Consider the following 21,233-nt stretch of genomic DNA (forward strand, 5'->3'; position numbering starts at 1 on the left):
GCCCCTGTGCACAGGGATAGGCGGTTACCATGTTACCATTAAAGGAAAATGCAGATGCCATAGACAGTATTGGGCAGTCAGAAAAAGAAGTTGTGCACGTATATTTTATAATACTGACAATGGAGGGTCACAATCCCCTGCTGATAATGATAATCTCACTGACTTTATCTCTATAACTTCAGAGTTAAAGTCACAATAACACACAAAGCATTCCCTCCTTTTAGTGCCACCATCACTTACTGCCGTTTCAATTCCTTCTTTCAACTTGTATCAATTCCACCCTCTTTTTAATGCCATTTCAGGCCTGTTCTGCAAGCAGGTGGCATATCAAGGGAATATTATTGATACAGATATAAAATTATCATTTCATATACATAGTTTCGAGGTTATTAAATGGGCTGTATCACCTTTAACTAAAAAATGCTACTCATATTTGATATGAGTAAAGCTCTTTAAATGAGGAATCTGCCATTTCTAGGAAATAATTGGTCAAAATTCAGCAGGGAAAAAAATGAAATGAGAGATCCTTCGCTTTAATCAGCTGTTTAATCAGTGTCCCTTTAAACAACTTCAAGTGCACGGACATGGGGGGCAACTAGATCCATCAAAGAAATAAAACATGTTTTCAATAGTGTCAAAGAAAATGCTTTTCTCTTTATCAAATTATCAAGAAGCTCAATGAATATTTGATTAAGATGGAATTTCATGCCCATTATCTTTCTTAGCATTTATGCTGGTGACTCCTATTTCTCTGCATAACTGGTGTGACTGATCTCTAAATGCCTGTTTGATTTACATTATCCACAAGAGGGCACCAGATCGGCTCGGCTAATAGGTATAGGACTCTGGGAGCAACGCTTGTTAATATAGTAAAGTAAAAGTCAAAAACTAATAAAGCCAATTAAAAGTCAGAAACTACCTTTGAATGTGCTATAGAGAGGGTATCTACCCAGACTCTCCAACCTCCCCATTCATATTTGATGGCGTGATACAGAAGTATCCTGAAAATGTTGTAAACCATTTCTGTAATCTTCTGTTCCTCCGAATTCTTAGGATTAATGTAACCTAGGGAAAACATCCAGTCCTGCCACACTGAGCACTGAAGCAAGCACCTAGAAATAAAAAGGAAAATTACATTATATATTAATTTAGTTAGAAAAACAAAAACTATGGACCTAAATCGATAAAACGTATTCTTTAGAGAATGCGTGTGTTGGCGCAGGGAGACCATTTTCATGTTAAGGATGAATAAACATATTGAAATAATTCGTAACAGCAGAAATTGTACTTTATAGGAAAACATAACATGACATGGCTAGGTCTATGCTAAGTGCTCTGCCATGGCTAGAAAGATGAATGCAAATGATTTAGAACTTTTTGTTTTTTTAATGTAAATAGCTTCTGTGTTAAGATGGTGTTCACTGTATGTCTTGCACTGTCAACCTTGACCGTTTCTTTGCTAGGCTGCTCTACCAGCTCTCAGACGCCATGTTCCAATATCTTGCACTGATGAGAACTAAGGAGATCAAATCTGCAAGTTTAAATATATGGCTCTGAATTATTAGACCCGATCTGTGAAACTAGCGTTTCTGGACGCATAGTTGGTCACCAGGACAGTAAGGAGCCATTTGCATGCCCCTTCCTATAATTCAATAAGTGACACTTAAAGCCTCTCATTTTTGGCTTTAAGGCAGTGCTATGTGTTTACATCTCATATCATATATGATAAATCTCATTAATATGATGTTGTATGCATTCATAACTATCACTCTTGAAGTGAGAAATCACACTGCTATTATAGAATACAGCTTCACTTTTAACCCACCTCTCATTTACCTCTCAAGTTACTAAATTTAAACTATAACCAAAGGCCGTGGATTAATTTAAATGATCATTTTAGGGCCCACTGGACATTTTCCATGAACACATATTTAAACTGCTTATGTGGCAGTGCCTCCCTAGGCCCCCAGCAGTCTCCAGGAATATATATTAAACCTGCTTATATGTTAGTGCCTCCGTGGGCCCCATGTATCTCTTGGGGCCCCCTGTATCTCTTTGGGCCCCCCTGTATCTCTTTGAGCCCCCCTGTATCTCTTGGGGCCCTTAGCAGTTGCAGATCTGCTTCCTCTATTGTTACACCTCTGCATGCAGTCATACTTAATTTGTAAACCAAAGGAAGTTGTTAAAGGGATCCTGTCATTGGAAAACATGTTTTTTTAAAAACACATCAGTTAATAGTGCTACTCCAGCAGCATTCTGCACTGAAATACATTTCTCAAAAGAGCAAACAGATTTTTTTATATTCAATTTTGAAATCTGACATGGGGCTAGACATTTTGTCAAGTTCCCAGCTGCCCCTGGTCATGTGACTTGTGCCATAACTTTAGGAGAGAAATGCTTTCTGGCAGGCTGCTGTTTTTCCTTCTCAATGTAACTGAATGTGTCTCAGTGAGACATGGGTTTTCACTATTGAGTGTTGTTCTTAGATCTACCAGGCAGCTGTTATCTTGTGTTAGGGAGCTGTTATCTGGTTACCTTCCCATTGTTCTTTTGTTTGGCTGCTGGGGGCGAAGGGAGGGGGGGTGATATCACTCCAACTTGCAGTACAGCAGTAAAGAGTGATTGAAGTTTATCAGAGCACAAGTCACATGACTTGGGACAGCAGGGAAATTGACAATATGTCTAGCCCCATGTCAGATTTAAAAATTAAATATAAAAAAATCTGTTTGCTCTTTTGAGAAATGGATTTCAGTGCAGAATTCTGCTGGAGCAGCACTATTAACTGATTCATTTTGAAAAAATTTTTTTTTCCCATGACAGTATCTCTTTAATCTACAACTATTAAGTCTCTACCACCCAAATTGATGAAAAGGGAGCAAGGAAGTAGTTTCTTATCAATGGTAGCAAATTTCAGTGTTATGATCAGAAAGGAAAGCAGCTCATGGCTAGTGTTGACATGAGGAACCTGTAGCTCGCCAGCAGCTGGACAACTGCTATCAATATCTACAGAGTCACACTCAGTATCAAACCACTAAGCTGAGGAGCCCATATTAATGGGGTTTCTGGGAAGAGGAGAACTAGGCATTCTTAATCTAGGAGAGAAGTTTGAACAGTGCACTGCATTAGTCCCACTCTTGTCTCAGTGTTGGTGGGATGTTATTATCATGATCAAGCACTTGCCACAACTCTCCTCATATATTATAACTAGCAGTATATCCGTACACATTCAATTGCATATTTTTGTATAGGTTTTATTAAGAAAAATACTCATTCCCTTACCGTCTATTCTCTCGGCTGTTGCTGAATAGCTTTATCATGTCTGACAAGAACAGGCGCCTTACTTCCATTAGCTCTGAGCTTGGGGTGGAATTTTTTAGTAGTGTTGCTACCACCTTCAGAATCACTAAGAGTAAAGGGAGGGATTATTAATCGATAACAGTAGGACATTTATAATGATATAGAAGTTATTAAATGTCAGAATCCTGTCATATTCAATAATCCTACAAAGCCATCACCAGATTTTCCTTCCACCTTCCAGAAACCAATTTAGGGGCACATGGATTCCTAGGTCTCATTTATAGATTTGTTACATTTACAAGTACATTGGAAAGAGTTTTAAGAACTTATCAACATCAGTTAAGATATCTAAAGCAAATTCTTCGAGAAAATCCTGCCAGAAGGGCTGGACTGACATAAGTAAATTTAAATACAATCTATTAGCAATCACTGCAGCCCTGCATCCCTGGTTTGTCAAAAATAACAGTGCAATCACCGTTATAGTTCTCACAAGTGATTGTCATACGATCAGATAAAATTGATGGACTTTAGATTATTTGACAAGACTAAATAAATAACCTGGACCTTCCATTGAATGTTCATAGTGACCGAGGGAGGTATGTGGACCTTAGATGTTTTGTATGGATTTCCTAGTGTGAAACACTTCATCATTAATATAATAAACAGGAAAAAAAACTTACTTGGATTCTGGATTTTTACAGTTGAATCTGGCTCTGGGTGAGGCTTATGCACAACCTGGGTGCAAACTTGCTCTGTTAAAATCTGAAAAAAAATAGAAATAAGAACAAGACATTATAACCAATTAAAAACGACAGTGTATATGGATAACCATAAGACCCTCAGTCCATAGAACAGAAACTAAGAACCAACCACATTTACAAATCCCTCAGCCAGGGACCAGAATGAGGTAAGCAGGCATCTTGGTGTGATCTGAGCAGAATACTAATGCTGAGTTATGGTGATTTACCAGGTAAACTGGCTGGATACGGTACACGGTTGACCAGTGTATGGCCGCCATTAGGCAGCTTTCACAGACATAAGGTTTAACATGATGGTCATGTATCTTCTGCTATTATAACGTTTTAAAGGTCCTTTTAAATCTTTTTTGACACAGGCCTTGAAGAAAAGCTCAAAACTTGCCAAACTTTAAAAGGCATGTTCAAAGCAGAGTTATATTTTTTCATCTTGCTATGATTCACAATAGCTCCCTCTTTCCACAATTGATGAGGGATCTCCTACTCTATAAAGGTGGCCATAGACGTAGAGATCCGAACTTGGGGCCAGATATCGATTTGGGAAGCCCATTGGTCTGTTGGCAGCTTTTATTGGCCCTTGTACGGGGGCCTTAAGGATCCTTATATTCCTATAAGGAAGCTATATACAATGAACTTAATAACCTTCTCTTGGAATTGAGCTAAACCAGCATTTCCTATAAAGTAAGGATGACACCCCTAAGGGAATGCAGCAGGAGAGAGGGGTCAGACTGAAGGCCACTTAGGCTCATGTATTGCTTCTAGTACTGACATCTCTAGTACTGGTGCTTCCTGACTCAAAAAGTGTACAGAGTCTGGAATTCAGAGGTGAATGCTCATTTATAGCACCACAAATGTTCTAATGTTTTCATATATCTAAAACCTTGTTATTAGCTTATGTCTGAAGTCTTTGTGGGTAGCAGGACCTAAACCAATGTAATAGAAGACTCTGACTGGTATCATTCAGTATGTCCCTAGCGCCCTACCTTCTATGTCTAATTTCATAATAATAGGCACATTCAAACAAGGAAAAAGCCAATAAGATGGGGAAAATATTACCAGTCACTAAAAGCAGCATTAACTTCAAATTACTTAATCTCAACCAATGGCTTCAAACAAAGAACCTAAACTGCCATGGAAGTTATTTTTTAGATTAATGCCTCCAATTTCCTTTTTTGTCATGTAATATATAATTGCTGCTGACATATTTGGGTTCTTAGCAATTTGTGTGCATCTAACAAAGTCTCAGTTGACTTTTAAAACTGCGATAGGGATCTGGGATTAATCATGCAGACCTGTCATGCGAGGAGGCATGAATACATAAGTGTTACTTTTAATGCCTTTTAGTACAATCCCTGCAAACTGGAGATTCTCTTTAAATTATACAGTTGGGCTATTACCAGGCTAAATCTTACCATCTGCTTTTTTTTTTTTTTTTTACAAAAATTCAGAATTTTACCTTCACTCTCTTTTTACGGTCATTTGGCTGAAATAAAACAATTCATTTATGGGTCTGTGAGATACGGCCTGCATAGCAAAGAGGCAATGAAATCCAAACTAGAATCATTTATCCAGGGATCAGCTCTCACAAATGGTCTAGGAACCTCATTCCATTTTTAAATCAGAAAGATTAGTCATGTGCAAAACAATTTTAACAATTTGTGCGTTTTAAGTATTCAATGCACTGAGCAACTTGACAAAACTTCCTCCACTGATACAGTAATTTAATCAGTATGTCTCCATTCCAGAGATATTATCTCCCTCTTCCCTACTTACTCTACGCAAAGCACCCTAATAGAATTAATACACTTGTTAAAGGAACAATAACACCAAAATATGAAAGTGTTTTTAAGTAATTTGAATATAATACACAAAAGCCATGAATATCCTGTAAATTATATCCTTATAAACGGTGAGTTCTGATGTCATCAGTTATAAACGGTGAGTTCTGATGTCATTTCTGTCACATGACTCATTGAAATTTGTGTATTATAATAAATAAAGTACCCCCAATTGTAAAATATGAGGATATTAGAAGTTACCTCGGAGTTCCATGACCTGTATAAAAACACTCGGCCTTCGGCCTCGTGTTTTTATATGGTCATGAAACTCCTCGGTAACTTATAATATCCCTATATTTTACAAAAGGGGGTACTTTATTCACTATATAATGTACGGTTGCTCTGCACTAGTACAACGGACGTGTTTGCTTCAGAAACTATATAGTTTACATGAACAAGCTGCTGTCTAGCCATGGGGCAGCCATTCAAAGCACAGGTTACTTATCAGATAACAGATACGCTCTGTAATGGAACACAATGGTATTCTACAACCTGTATCTTTTATCTGCTATGTAATCTGTGCATGAATGGCTGCCCCCATGGCTACACAGCAGCTTGTTTATATAAACTATAGTTGTCTTTTTGAAGCAAAGTTTTACCAAAGCAGGGCAACACTACATTATATTAAAATTCCTTAATTTGTTGGTGTTACTGTTCCTTTAAGGGTGGTGGCAGATGGGGAGATTAGTCGCCTCTACTGCGGGTGACTAATCTCCCCATACTGCCTTCCTGCCGGCAAGAATACAAATCGAAGACGGATCATTTCGGTTTTCCAAAGTTGCCTCACATAAGCAGTTCATTTAATATTCAAGTAAATGGGGTGCGGCTGCAAATTGATTGGTTTTTATTGCAAAGACTTCCCCGGAGAGGGCGACACCAACTACCAAATCCCACATGCCATTCCCTTAAGCTGGCCATAGATGCAAAGATCCGATCGTACAAATCATCGTACGATCGGACTTTCCCATCTCCCGACCCGCCACTAACCATTCAGATCAAAGTCTTACCAGTCAGATTAGTAAAAGAACTGATCAGCAATGTTCTGCCCCTGACAGCAATCGTACGATATCTATGTCCAACCAAAGCTAGTGACAGTCTCCCACTGAAAATCGTACGATCGGCAATACATGCAGAGATGATTATCGGCAGCCGACAGAAATTTTCTAACCTGTTCGATCGACCAAACGACCGATCTCCGCCAGACGAAAAATGTCGGAACTCTCCACACACAGTTCGAAAATTGTACGAATCCGCGATTCGTACGATCAGATCTTTGCGTCTATGGCCAGCTTAAGTCTAACTACTTGAGATACTAGACTAAAGGTAAGTAAAAGCAGAGAACCCGACCACAACTGTTTTAACAAATGGTGCATAGCAATTTCTTGTGTATGGAACGGGACAGTACAGGAATATTATGGCATGACAGTATTCTGAGCACTGACTTGGAGGCCAAGCTGAAAGTTGGGGAGCTGGCCTGACGTTTCATCCCCGCAATACAAGAAATGCATTTGAAAGCGTACAAGTATGTTTAGCACGCCCTCAGGATAAAAATGTGAACATCAATCCTCAGGAGCAAATTTATTTACAGAGAAGCAGAGACAGAAGGATGATCTCTCTCTCAGCTTCTACCATAAGAATAAAAGAAGTCCACACAACTGAGCCTGGAGAGAACCCCACTGCAACAAAAGGCAAAGCGCAGGCAATGATGGGTGTTTGTGCAAGTTTCTCGACACAGGCAGAGCAGTATTGTAATGGTTATGCCAAAAGTATAACTTGTGATCAGTTTGCCTTGACTGTAGGAAGAAACTTCTGCCTCACATGTCATTAGGTGGGCCATGGCCTTTAATAAAGACTGGGGAGCCCATCAGTGCAGAAGGAACATATATAGGTCAGGGATGTCAAAACAGAAACCTTGTAGTACTACTGAACTAAACCCATAGCATTTCTCAGCATCCTTAAACATGGTGGGGGCTGTAGTCCATCAAGGACGTTAGGATGGCCATCCCTTAAATAAGAACTAAAATACATCTTACAGACAGTTCTAAGTTTAAAACTAGATTAATTAAGGTTATATAAGCAGTGAACAAAGGACATGGGCAGGAATGCCTAGATGTCCCAAAACAGCGCAAGTTCTGTTGATTTTCAGGAAAAAAAACCCCAATGGATTTAAAAATCAAGGCAGCTGCATACTGTAGAAATAACGACATGTAGAGACCTGGGGCATATGTAATTTTGTCCAAAAGACCTCTTCTCACTCGGTTAAAAGTTTCTCAAACAATACCAGACGCACAACCTAAATATGGAGTACATTACAGCAGGAAGGATAACTCCTAGGAGGTTATTTATCAAAGTCCGAATTTATCTCAATATTTTCTGGAAAAAAAACTCCGAACAAATCCGGGTTTTTTGGGCTTATTTATTAATTCACTTTCCGAAAATTTTGTTTGCAGGAAAAAAAACCTGAAAATCAGATTTTCACGATTTTTCGTGACTTCTCCCATTGACTTATATGCAGACGACAGGTCAGAGATGCCGGATTTTGAGATTCAAACTTTTTCATCCTCATAAATTCCGAAAAATTGGTGATTTTTTAAAAGTCCGATTTTATAAAAAAAAAAAAAAAACATTGATTTTTGCATTCGGAGTTTAGTAAATAACCCCCCCTAGGGTCCTAAGAAGCATGTTGCCAATAACCCGCATTAACTATGAATAACTGTGCAAATAGTGTTGTAGTTTAGTTTTTAATTATGAACAGACCCGGTACATTCACATATGCTACACAAGCTACCATAGAATTTCAATCCCATTAATTACAATGTGCACGGCTGTGAAATGATGATAATTAGGGTAAGGGAATCCCCCGCTGAGAATCATTTAATGCTCGCAGTTATTGTCAGACTGTATTCTCTGAAGATCAGAATAAACTGCTGCTAGCCTAATAAAGATCTTCTAGAGCCCCCCACTCATACACACCCAATAATACCCTTTTATACACTGGGTATGCGCTATGGACTGAAGGATTTCTATTAGATATACAGATTTAGGTACCTCATATAACGTGTTATACGTTGTGACTGTTAACGTATTCGCATGGAGCATCAGCCTCTCTCCGAGCAGCGTGAACAAACTGTGAGTGTGCATGATCTCCACCTTCCGTCTGGGGGGAGGTGAAAGAAAACCAGTTCATGAGACACAAGTAAACAACAACATTAAAATTCAAATATAATATTTTATATGTAATCATGCCTGAGTCATCTAAACACAATACATTGCCGGTAGAGAGATAATAGGCCTCATAGTCTGCGTATCCAACATAATGCAGATAACCATTACCCTGATAAAGATGAGGAACTTTTATTCAATCATTTGTAGGAATTGAACAGGCACTTCTAGGAACCAGTCTTCCAGACAGACTTTTCAATTAAAAGCATATTTTTTTTTGGAGAACACTAGGACACAGGCTGTGTCCTAGTGTTCTCCAATAAAAATATACTTTTAATTGAAAAGTCTGTCTGGAAGACTGGTTCCTAGAAGTGCCTGTTCAATTCCTACAAACGGTTATCCGCTCCCTAAGCTGAAGGTTCCGGGCGGTGCACCTGGACCCCTTCCTTATACTGGTGAGTGTTTTTCACTTGAGAAAACTCTATTACATCTACCTATTGGTGTTTATGATGCTAATTTTTTATTCAATAAGGCTTTTTGAGGCTTTTGGACGCTACAATAGAACTTGGTCCATGTCTGTTTTATGTTATCTTTGATGAATATCACACATTCTTATAAAGCTGACTACGAAAAGGCCAATTCACTGGCCTGAAGGTTAACAAGACGTGGGTTGTAAAGTTTGGCCATGCCTGCTCATGAGTAAGTGTCCCAATAGGCATGAAATGCATTAGGCCTTCACCTATATTCTCCTAATAAATGTATTTGAACTTTTAAAACCACTTTTTGGCTTATGTTTTTGAAAAAACTCACATGCTTCTGCTGTTTTTTATGTATATATGCACCCATAGACTGGGGTGAACTTTGAACTTTTTTTTTTATTATACTTATCCATGCTTTACTACTGCTCTTATACATATTATACTGCTGTAGTTCTAGAGATTGGCTTTTTGCACCTTTTTTGCTATTGATGCCTGATCATTGCAGAGCTTGTACTGATGGAATGGCTAAATAAATGCATGGACTTTTGTATTTCCAGGTCAATGACATGGTATACGTGGAATCAATTATTGGTCGACCCAGTTTTGCTGTAGTGATGCCGAAGACTTAGCTGCCTAGTTAGGTCAATCACAGATAGTTTATTGTAAGAAGAACTTGTCAGTAGGAGGCCAGCAGATGTAAAAACTACGGGAATCAACAGTGTTAACTACAGAGATAAATAATGCTGCTCTTGCACACTTTATAATAAGTGTAGAAAAAAAACTTACTTGTGGCCTAAGTGTTTTAGAAAGTATCCCAGAACCTTCAATGCTTGCACACGGATACTTTCACTTTTAGAAGCAAGTAATTTATAGATGACCCTGATAAGAAAAAAGAAAAAAAAAACAGAATAAAATAGTTATTCCGTTACATGCAATTACTATGCCCAGCATACAAAGAAGGCAATTGTATTTGCACATTCGCTCATTCCTGTGCTTGTGGCGTATGTTAACGACCTTGTGATAAGTCTACTTTTTGCTCTGATTTTTTCTTTAATGCTGTATGTAAGAATATGGCTTGTTGATATGAACCCCTGTACTGTGCAAGCAAACAGTATAAATATAAAAATGTGGATGTTTGGGAAGGACTACCAACTACATACAACTTCTTGGTTCTACTTTCACTCCACTAAGCCAGGCCAGGATTAATAGGCCATTGATATTACAGGAATATGTCTTAAAATTCCATATTTTATATACTGAACTTATTGTACCAGCCTAAAGTTTCAGCTTGACAATAGCAGCAATGATCCAGGACTTCAAACTTGTCACAGGGGGTCACCATCTTGGAAAGTGTCTGTGACACTCACATGCTCAGTGGGCTCTGAGCAGCTGTTGAGAAGCTAAACTTAGGGCTCGTCACTAATTATCCAGCAGAAAATGAGGTTAGCCTGTAATATAAGCTGATGCTACAGGGCTGATTATTAAATTCTGATGCTAATTGCACTGGTTTCTGTGCTGCCATGTAGTAATTATCTGTATTAATTACTAATTAGCCTTATATTGTGACATTTCTATTCTATGTGTACTGTATATTGTGAGTGGGTCCCTAAACTCAGTAAGTGACAGCAGCACAGAGCATGTGCAGTGAATCAGCAGAAAAGAAGATGGGGAGCTACTGGGGCATCTTTGGAGACACAGATCTTTACTGCTAAAGGGCTGTGGTTGCCTTGGGCTGGTACAGAAGCAGAAAACATAATGTACAACATTTCTAGCTACTTCTTTAGATAGACTTTAGTCCTGATTTAAACTGGCAGTGTCCCCTTTGTGAACTACAGAAAAGCACCGTTAACGGATTAGGCAATCCCGAGCATGTAACACAGGTTGAATAATAAAGACAACGACATGTTCGGTTAATATATATGAAGGTTTATTTGCCGTATAGTGTTACATGTATAGAAATGCTTTCAACTATGTCATGCCAATCCGTGATAATGTAACCAGGTTTACAACTTACATGACCACACATATGTTAATCATATGCTTGTTAAAGTTTAACAGAAAATAAAACTCTTTAAATTAAATAAATAAATAAATAAAAATGGCAGTGGACGTATTTTTGGTGAATGCCATTAAATAATTTGTTTATTTTACACAGGTAGGATCAGGCATGACTTGGAGTGCTGGCAGCACCATAAAAATGGTGTAAGGAGGCATTATCTGGAAATCCAACCTTATGATGGACTGGAAGGCAACTGTTTTATGCTACATGGGTGCTACTAGTTGGACAAGCCACCCTCCCATCTGACATGTGCTAAGCAGCTCATACAGAGGCTTTTTGGGTTAGTCTGGGTTATAGCAAAACAGATACCTAGGGTTGCCACCCATTGCCGGTATTACAAATTTACCGGCAATGTAGCTGCCATTAAATTTGTAATACGATCAAAAGGAGCCCTCGGCCTGCCCCCAATCGCCCGCAATCCCCTGCAACTTACCTTTTCCTTTGCCTCTTCTAGCGTCTGTGGTGTTTGTGGCCCCGCCCCTTTTAACGTCACGTCCCGCCCCTTTTGACGTCATGTTCCGCCCCTTTTGAGGTCCCGCCCCCAGCAGCCGGTAAAATTTTTTATAAAAGGTGGCAACCCTACAGATACCTCAATCAGCAGAGCAAAGTCATACAAGAAACTTTGGCCTGTGCATGTAGTCTGTCGTTGCTTAAGTAAGTAATATCCCACTGTGGGCAGCTAGGGCATAAATACGTCCAGGCACATAACAACTGAGAAAGCAAACTGTCAGAATGATGGGGGGTTTATTTCAACTGATGAGCAATAGCAATATGTTTGTAAAAATGAATATTGAAACAGAACCTTAATACAGTTGAAAACAGTCTGATATTAAAATACAGGTATGGGATCTGTTATCAAGAATGCTCAGGACATGAGGTTTTCTGGATAAGGGATCTTTCTGTAATTTGGATCTTCATACCTGAAGTCTACTAGGAAATCATGTAAACATTAAATAAACCCAATAGTCTGGTTTTGTTTCCTATAAGGATTAATTATATCTTAGTTTGTTTCAAGTACAAGGAACTCTATTAATATTAGAGAAAAAGGTAACCATTTTTTAAAAAAATTCTGATGATATGGAGTCTATAGGAAACATCCTTTCCGTAACACGGCGCTTTCTGAATAACAGGTTTTCAGATAATGGATCCCATACCTGTACCTAGATAATAATCTTCAGGAATCCCCTCTTGAAATCCAGGCCTAAGTTACAATGGCTTACTTGCTATACCCAGGTATTATTGCACAAGCTGTGTACAATTGGAAAACTGTCAGTTAGAATAAGTGCTTAATATATCTTACCGTATTCCATTCCTCTGATCAAACGCAGGTATCATTGAGGCTGGGTGCTCGGACATAAGAGCCACTAACAACTGTAGCACATCATGGATATTCTCATCCTGCAAAGAACAAAACAACAAGACTGCCCACTGAATCTCCAACCAATGGAATTTAATGCATGAAAGCAGTCAACTACCTATGGTGGTATCTAGGCATATTATTTGAAAATAATTTAATATTTTGCATAAGAAATGCTGTACAGGTAAGTTGCCGTCTCCTACATTTTAATGTGACCTATGCTACAGTAGGAGAACTCACTCTCTCTCTCTCTGTAAAAATCCTTAAAGGGATACTGCCATGGGAAAAAAATGTTTTTTCAAAATGAATCAGTTAATAGTGCTGCTCCAGCAGAATTCTGCACTGAAATCCATTTCTCAAAAGAACAAACAGATTTTTATATATTCATTTTTGAAATCTGACATGGGGCTAGACATATTGTCAATTTCCCAGCTGCCTCCAGTCATGTGACTTGTGCTCTGATAAACTTCAATCACTCTTTACTGCTGTACTGCAAGTTGGAGTGATATCACCCCCCTCCCTATTCCATCCCCCCAGCAACCAAACAAAAGAACAATGGGAAGGTAACCAGAAAGCAGCTACCTAACACAAGATAACAGCTGCCTGGTAGATCTAAGAACAACACTCAATAGTAAAAACCCATGTCCCACTGAGACACATTCAGTTACATTGAGAAGCAAAAACAGCAGCCTGCCAGAAAGCATTTCTCTCCTAAAGTGCAGGCACAAGTCACATGACCAGGGGCAGCTGGGAAATTGACAATATGTCTAGCCCCATGTCAGATTTCAAAATTGAATATAAAAAAATCAGTTTGCTCTTTTGAGAAATGGATTTCAGTGCAGAATTCTGCTGGAGTAGCCTATTAACTGATTCATTTTGAAAAAAACATGTTTTCCGATGACAGGATCCCTTTAATTTACTGGTAAAGAGGTGACCCGTAATTATGCAGACAAGTTTTACTGAAAGCTTTTGACTACTCATGTTCCTCATCTCCCCCATAATGCACAAATAATAGTGTGCTGCACCCAAATCATGACAATTGACCTGCCATACAACTAATAGTCTTTACGTTTCTAAACGATAGGCAATTCTTAAGAGACAAAAATGGTATTTTGTCTAGACTCTAGACTACATATTAATTATTTCTCATTCTACTCAGTTTGGCTGGAGATAAGCTCACAAAGCAGCTATCAGTATCCAGCCTAGCGGTTTTCTTTATGTGAACGTGATAAGGTCGTTAGATTGTGAGCTCCACTGGGGCAGGGACTGATATGAACGGTGAGCAATCTTGCTTCTCAACATGTTGGCACAATACAAAGAACAATAATTCACCATAAAATTGAGTGGAAAACGAGTAAGGACTGGTGAAGCAATTTGCTCTCCCAATAGGAAATCTGGAGGGAGATTAGTATTGTTTCTTCATCTCAAACGCTCTTCCTGACAAACCTGCAGCTTCATCTTTCCAAAATTACTTGCAAGATTGCTCACCTTCTGTGTCTCTCAGAGGCAGGGGAAGATTGGCTCTGTTCTACCCAATTCTCATTTGCTGGCTTTGCTACAAGTCGACATTTGCCTTATTTCTAACTCAGTCCAACTTTTTTTTCTAATAAAATACACACATTGCTCTACGCACCGCCACATTTCCAATGAGAGACCTGACAACCAGCAGAAGGCAAGGCCCTTAAAGATGGAATTGTAAAGCTAAACAGCAGGTTGACTACACGATTAGATTTGAACACACAGATAAGGAAACAAACTGTGCGTAGAGCTTTCTAAATAAAGGTAACTGCCAAAAAAATTTAAAAGGAAAGAAAACATGAAAATATGTAGAAGGTGTATTCTAAGACATTTATGCTTTCTTGTGTGTATAAATGGTAGCTGGTCAATATTTGGCCACACGGCTGGTAAAAGGCATATTACTAGGGGTGCATGGTGACTGCTGGTGGTATTGAAAAGGAAGTAAAGTCTAAGGGTGAGGGCACATGCTCAGATTTGGGGAGATTAGTTGCCCGGCGACAAATCTCTTTGGCGCGACTAATCTCCACGAACTGCCACCCAACTGCTACAATGTTAATCGGAGGGGGGATGGCACTCGGGGCACTTTGTTTTCCTCGTGAGGCAACTTCGGACGAAGGGAGGCAGTTTGGGGAGATAAGTTTCCCCGAAGAAAAGGAGATTTGTCGCCGGGTGACTAATTTCCCTGAATCTGAGCGTGTGCCCTGACCCTTAAGAAAGGAAAACTTGGGGGGGGGGGATAGTGAAACCAAAATCAATATACTTGCTCTTAAGGACTAGCAAGTTTTTTAAGTTTAAGTCCCACATTGAAGGCTAAACTTTCAGGTTACAGATTTAGAAAATAATATTAAGTACAATGTGTAGAGAACCTTAAAGTGGTCAGGTTGCAGTTTACAATTACAGCTATGGGACCAGTTATCCAGAATGCTCTGGACCTGGGGTTTTCCGGATAATGAATCTTTCCATAATTCGGATATTCAAACCTCTAGTCTATTAGAAAATTATGTAAATATTAAATAAACCCAATAGGCTGGTTTTGCTTCCAATAAGGATTCATTATATCTTAGTTTGGATCAAGTACAAGGTAATGTTTTATTATTACCATTGGCCTACCCGTCCCGCTGGGCAAATGCCCCTAACTTGTTACTTACCCTTCTGCACAGGTCCAGTCCAGGGAGTTCACCGACGACATCTTCTTCCACGCGATCTTCTTCCTGCTTTGAACGGCGTTTTGGCGCATGTGCAGTAGGAGCATTTCGCCGGTATGGATCTACTGCGCATGCGCCAAAAGTCACTTGTACTTTTGGCGCATGCACAGTAGATCGTACCGGCAAAATGGTCCTACTGCGCATGCCCCGGTCAAAGCAGGAAGAAGATCGCGTGGAAGAAGATGTCGTCTGTGAACTCCCTGGACTGGACCTGCACAGAAGGGTAAAGGTGGCCATACACGGGCAGATAAAAGCTGCCGACAGACCATGTCGGCAGCTTTTTGGCCCGTGTATGGGGCCCCGCGACGGGCTTCACCGATCGAGATCTGGCCGAAAGTCGGCCAGATCTCGATCGGATGGGACAGAAAATCCCGTCGGATCGCGGCCGCATCTATTCGTTGATGCGGTCCCGCAATCCGCCCGCCCGTTTGGGCATCCTTAGGATCCGATCGTTGGGCCCTAGGGCCCACGATCGGATTAGCCGATATTGCCCACCTCAAGGTGTGCATATCGGAGGGAGATCCGCTTGTTTGGCGACATCGCCAAACGAGCCGATCTCTCGATGTATGGGCACCTTAAGTAACAAGTTAGGGGCATTTGCCCAGCGGGACAGGTAGGCCAGGGGGGAGGAGGGAGGGTGGGCAACACACGGGAGGGGGGGAGGGTTTTTGCACCAACTAGGTTTCCTTCCCCTTTAAATCTGAAGTAGCCATACTGCTCATAAGGGTGTGAGAGAGGTGCATGCTAAAAGATGCCTGCGGCATATTGCTGATACTTGCAGATTGTGGCAGCTATTTTTATTTAAATGGGACACATATACTTGTTATTGCTTTGGTGAGAAGGACAACATACTGCTGAATCCCTTTAAGAAAGCTCCATACTACAGTAGACACAATGTCAAAGTGAAATTAAGTTGTTTCGGCATATTAAGACTGGAGCATTTTTAGCAAAAGACAAATAGATCTTACGCAAGTAAAGACATGTCATTTGACCCTAGGCTTCATATTCAGTTTTTTATCATTTGTACATTCTTGTGAAAACACAAATGCTCTCTCATCTCGGGATACAACTGTAGTTATAACTGGAATTGAAATGGCAGAACAAAACGTACCTCGTGCATTGTTAGCAAGTAGTTCATTATGCTCTGAAGCTCATCTTCTTTCACACCTCGATCCTATAGGATTACCCAGAAAGAAAGGTTAAAGAAAGCTATATAACTGCAAATAATCCTAGTATCACTTAACATACATATTGAATTGCTCACAATGTTGTAATATATTAACAGTGATATTTTATTGTGCTTTATTATTAGCATTGTAAGGAATGAATTTGTAAAACAGGTGTCATTTGACATTTATTTAGAAAATGAAACCTATGGCATCCAATCAGAATTTCAGTAGTCTCACTGCGCCCCTGGAAGACACATAGCAAGAGGGCTGCATTGGAGGACAGAGAAGATACATTTGGGTGGCACGGGGCTATTACTTAACTGGCCTTCTAAGGGGAATATACAGAAACTGTTCTTGAAGAAACATTCCACTTCTGCGCCACTCTGCTCAACATAAAATACTGCCACCACCACACAAAGATCAGGTTAAACCCTCAATGGCATATCTGTCTTCCGTATAATGATATATGAAAGGTTTCAAACTTGTGATTTATAGATAAAGTTTGGTTTAAATGAAATATCACAGGTCATTTATTAATACACATAAAATCACTCCCCTTACTGCACATTCAACAAGCACAGGTGCTGCCCTAGGCACCGGACCTCTTCGGACCCATCAGCACATGCGCAATGACATCACAGTGTACCGCACCCGTGTGTGATGTCACTTCCACCCACGACCCACACCACATATCCCCCACCTCTGCCACAGGAGGTATATGGCAGCAGGGGAAGTTTTGTTTTTTTAAATTGTGCAAACGTTGTATATACAATATAGGCATCAGAGGGTCACCCCAAAGCTAGTGCCCTAGGCAGAAGCCCTCAAGTACCTATATGGTAAATACTGCCCTGTATCTGGGGCAAAATCTGAGCTCTGCACCCCATAGCGTAGGGCAGGCAGCAAGTACAGGGCTCTTTGCAGCTTTTGAATGATGCACATTTTAGGGGCAGGTAGGGGTGAGAAAGAGGAAGATTATGTGCATACAGTGATTTAGCAAGATCACCAAACAAGGGGATCTTTGCCTCATTGGCTGGGTCAGATCTGGGATTTGTGCATTACGTGTAAAGTGAAGAAAGGCAAAGTTTAATGGTAACACCCAGGCACGGACTGCCTGTCTGTTCGAGGGGCTGCTCTAAGATGCCATAGAAAGTCACTATTTAGTGGGCTGGTGAGGCACTGTTTGGGCCTCTTTGTACCTGGAATGCCACGGCCTATTTTGACCCCAAGTCCAGAGCCGGTAACACGTCTGTGTCAGAGTCACAATTAGAGTTTGTAAACATAACGGAGGCTTGTACAGTAGCTGAGAATACTGTGTCCAACAGCAGCTGGGTCAGGTTCATCATATGTTATATCACTAGCTCTGCTTATGAAAAAGGCAGTGATATTTTTTGCAACATGTTCAAAAAAAAAGCCTTATGTGTCACAATGGAGGGGTCTCTGGAAGTGATTAAGCTGAATAGTTAGTGCCAGCAGCAACACTCAATAACACCTTTTTGGCTATATTTGCACAATGTGCTCAATGAGTTTCATAAGAAAACGAGAGAAGCTGGCAGGCAGCAACAGTTATCTTTAGGAGCAAATAAACTGCACCCTGTACAGGTCTGATTTAAAAGGAATGATTCATTTAGGGCAGGGGTGTGCAAACTTTTTGCAACAAGGGCCAGATTTGGTGAGGTGAAAATGTCTGGTGGCCGACCATTCAGCCTGACATCCATTCCGAGGTAGCTAGCTTGCGATCTGGATCATTCACTCCTGGGGATGGACGTGTACACAGCGTTTAGGAAGTGGAGTCTGTTTGGATTTATTCTCTGCGCCTCATTTAAACAAGAAATCGCATAGAGGTAGCAGTAATATTTGGGCAAATGATCTGCCACTTGGTCTATACTGCTGCCTGTGTGCTGAAGGTGTTAGTAATAGACACATAACGGCATGTAGGGATTACACTGTGCTGGCGGGCCATAATATCATTAATTTCATGATGGAGGCTGAGGGAAAGTGTAAATTTGAAAACAGGCCGCAATCGGGCCCCCGGGCCTGACTTTGGACATGCCTGATTTAGGAAGACTCCTTACCTTAAGTATGAGTTGCTTCAGAAATAGCAGCATGAATGCTCTTAATGAGATAATTTCTTTCTGTGAAGGCCGAGAACCATCTGAAAAAGAGATATTTTATTATTTTTGAGTTGTAAGGATATCAGTATGCGACCCGTTATCCAGAATACTTGGGACCTGGGGGTTTCAGGATAAGGGTTCTTTCTGTAATTTGGATTTCCATACTTTAAAACTACTGAAAAAACATTTAAACATTAAATAAACCCAATAGGATTGTTTTGCCTCCAAAAAGGATTAATTATATCTTAGTTTGGATCAAGTACAATGTACTGTTTTATTATTACAGACAAAAAGGAAACATGCTTTAAAATTTTGGATAATTTGGTTAAATTGGAGTCAATGGGAGATGACCTTCCTGTAATTTGGAGCTTTCTGGATAACTGATCCTATACCTGTAAAGGTATGGGACCTGTTATCCAGAATGCTCAGAACATCTGGACAACAGAGCTTTCCATAATTTGGATCTTTAAACCTGAAGTGTACTAGAACATTAAATAACCCCAATAGGCTAACCCTGCTTCTAATAAGGATTCATAAAATCTTAGTTTGTATCAGGTACAAGGTACTGTTTTATAATTACAGAGAAAAGGAATACATTTTTTAACATACGGATTATTTGGACAAAATAGAGTCTATGGGAGATGGTCTTTCTGGATAACTGATCCCATACCTGTAAAGACTAAATTCAGGCAAACTTTCCATCTTAACATTGTTTCTTGCGCTCCCTACTACGGAGCATGAATGCTTGTGTTCTTTCCCTTACACTAAGGTTTTATTAACATTTTGATTTTTTTCTATTTTAGGATGCAATTCCACAGAATTATCCATCCTGGCTACTACAATACAAGGAGTAGAAAACAATGATACAGCGTTAAACTCATTTCCCGTGCCAAGTATTAATTATTAATTGGCATTAATTTCTTCTTTGTTATTTGCCTTCTGATTATTTGCAGCTTTCAAATGGGGGTCATTGACCCTATCTAAAACAAATTCTCTGTAAGGCTACAATTTGTTATTGTTACTTTTTATTACTCATAAAATAATAAAAAATGAAAATCGACTGCAAATTGACCATTTGCTGTGAATAAGAGTAAAGAAGAAATGGCAATCCTAGAGGCATCTCCATAGGCATACATCTTCTTGAGCTGTGGTGGCCTTTTTATTATTATTATTATTAACATGTATTTATATAGCGCCAACATATTGCGTAGCACTGTAAAGTAACTGTGATTATACAACTACATCACATGAATTACATACATAGAATATATGGAGTAACAAACATCACAATCAATACAGGTACAAAGAGGTGAGGAAGGCCCTATGCATAGGCATACAGTCTAAAGGGAAGGGAGTAATACACAAGGTGTGGGAGTGGGCAAGATCGAAGTAAGTGGGTGAGAAATGTGGTGTTGTATGTGGTGTTGCGTTTGGTAGTTAAGCAGAGTGAGGGTAGGCTTCTCGAAAGAAGTGGGTTTTCAGAGATTTTTTGAAAGCAGAAAGGTTGGGAGAAAGTCGGAGAGATCGTGGGAGAGCGTTCCAGAGGAGGGGTGCAGCCCTTCCAAAGTCTTGAATGCGAGCATGTGAGGAGGTAATGAGAGAAGAGTTGAGTAGCAGGTCAGTAGAGGAGCGTAGTAAGCGAGTGGGTGAGTATATAGAGATGAGTTCAGAGATGTAGGGTGGAGCAGAGTTGTGAAGTGCTTTGAAAGTCAGTGTCATTAATTTGAATTTGATTCTGAAAGGTAACGGAAGCCAGTGCAGGGATTGACAGAATGGCGAGGCAGAGGATGAGCGGTTGCTGAGGTGTATGAGCCTCGCAGCAGTGTTCATTATGGACTGGAGAGGTGACAGTCTCTGGAGGGGGAGGCCAATTAAAAGAGAGTTACAGTAGTCTAGACGCGATATGATGAGAGAGTGAATAAGAATTTTGGCAGCGTCTTGGGTGATAAATGATCGTATTTTGGATATGTTCCTTAGGTGGAAGTGACATGATTTAGTAAGTGACTGGATATGAGGAGTGAATGACAGGGCAGAATCTAGGATAACCCCAAGGCACCGGGCCTGGGGAGAGGGGGTGATAGTGGAATTGTTAACTATGATGGATACTTCGGGGATGCTACTGGTGTTTCTTGGAGGAAAGAGAACCATTTCAGTTTTAGAGAGGTTTAATTTAAGGTAGCGTTGCGACATCCAGGTAGAGATAGCGGACAGGCAGGAGGAGGCACGAGTTAGGAGTTCTGGGTTGAGATCAGGAGATGAGAGATAGATCTGAGTATCGTCAGC

The 21,233-nt window shown here is 40.0% G+C and overlaps 1 protein-coding gene across 4 annotated transcripts in view; it reads right to left on the reverse strand.

Moving 5' to 3' along the window:
* Positions 1-21,233, reverse strand: part of LOC108707564 (neurobeachin) — a 390,963-nt gene that overhangs the window by 234,152 nt on the left and 135,578 nt on the right. For all 4 annotated transcript variants that reach the window (XM_041582642.1, XM_041582644.1, XM_041582643.1 and 1 more), the window contains exons 14-21: positions 18,912-18,991; positions 16,782-16,844; positions 12,891-12,988; positions 10,318-10,410; positions 8,939-9,047; positions 3,978-4,059; positions 3,280-3,403; positions 920-1,112 (exon numbers count right to left, since the gene is read on the reverse strand). In XM_041582642.1, coding sequence (XP_041438576.1) covers positions 920-1,112; positions 3,280-3,403; positions 3,978-4,059; positions 8,939-9,047; positions 10,318-10,410; positions 12,891-12,988; positions 16,782-16,844; positions 18,912-18,991 — 842 coding nt within the window. The remainder of the gene's footprint in view (positions 1-919; positions 1,113-3,279; positions 3,404-3,977; positions 4,060-8,938; positions 9,048-10,317; positions 10,411-12,890; positions 12,989-16,781; positions 16,845-18,911; positions 18,992-21,233) is intronic.

The sequence above is a fragment of the Xenopus laevis genome, chromosome 2L, assembly GCF_017654675.1.
Source record: "Xenopus laevis strain J_2021 chromosome 2L, Xenopus_laevis_v10.1, whole genome shotgun sequence".
In the NCBI taxonomy this organism is placed as follows: domain Eukaryota; kingdom Metazoa; phylum Chordata; class Amphibia; order Anura; family Pipidae; genus Xenopus; species Xenopus laevis.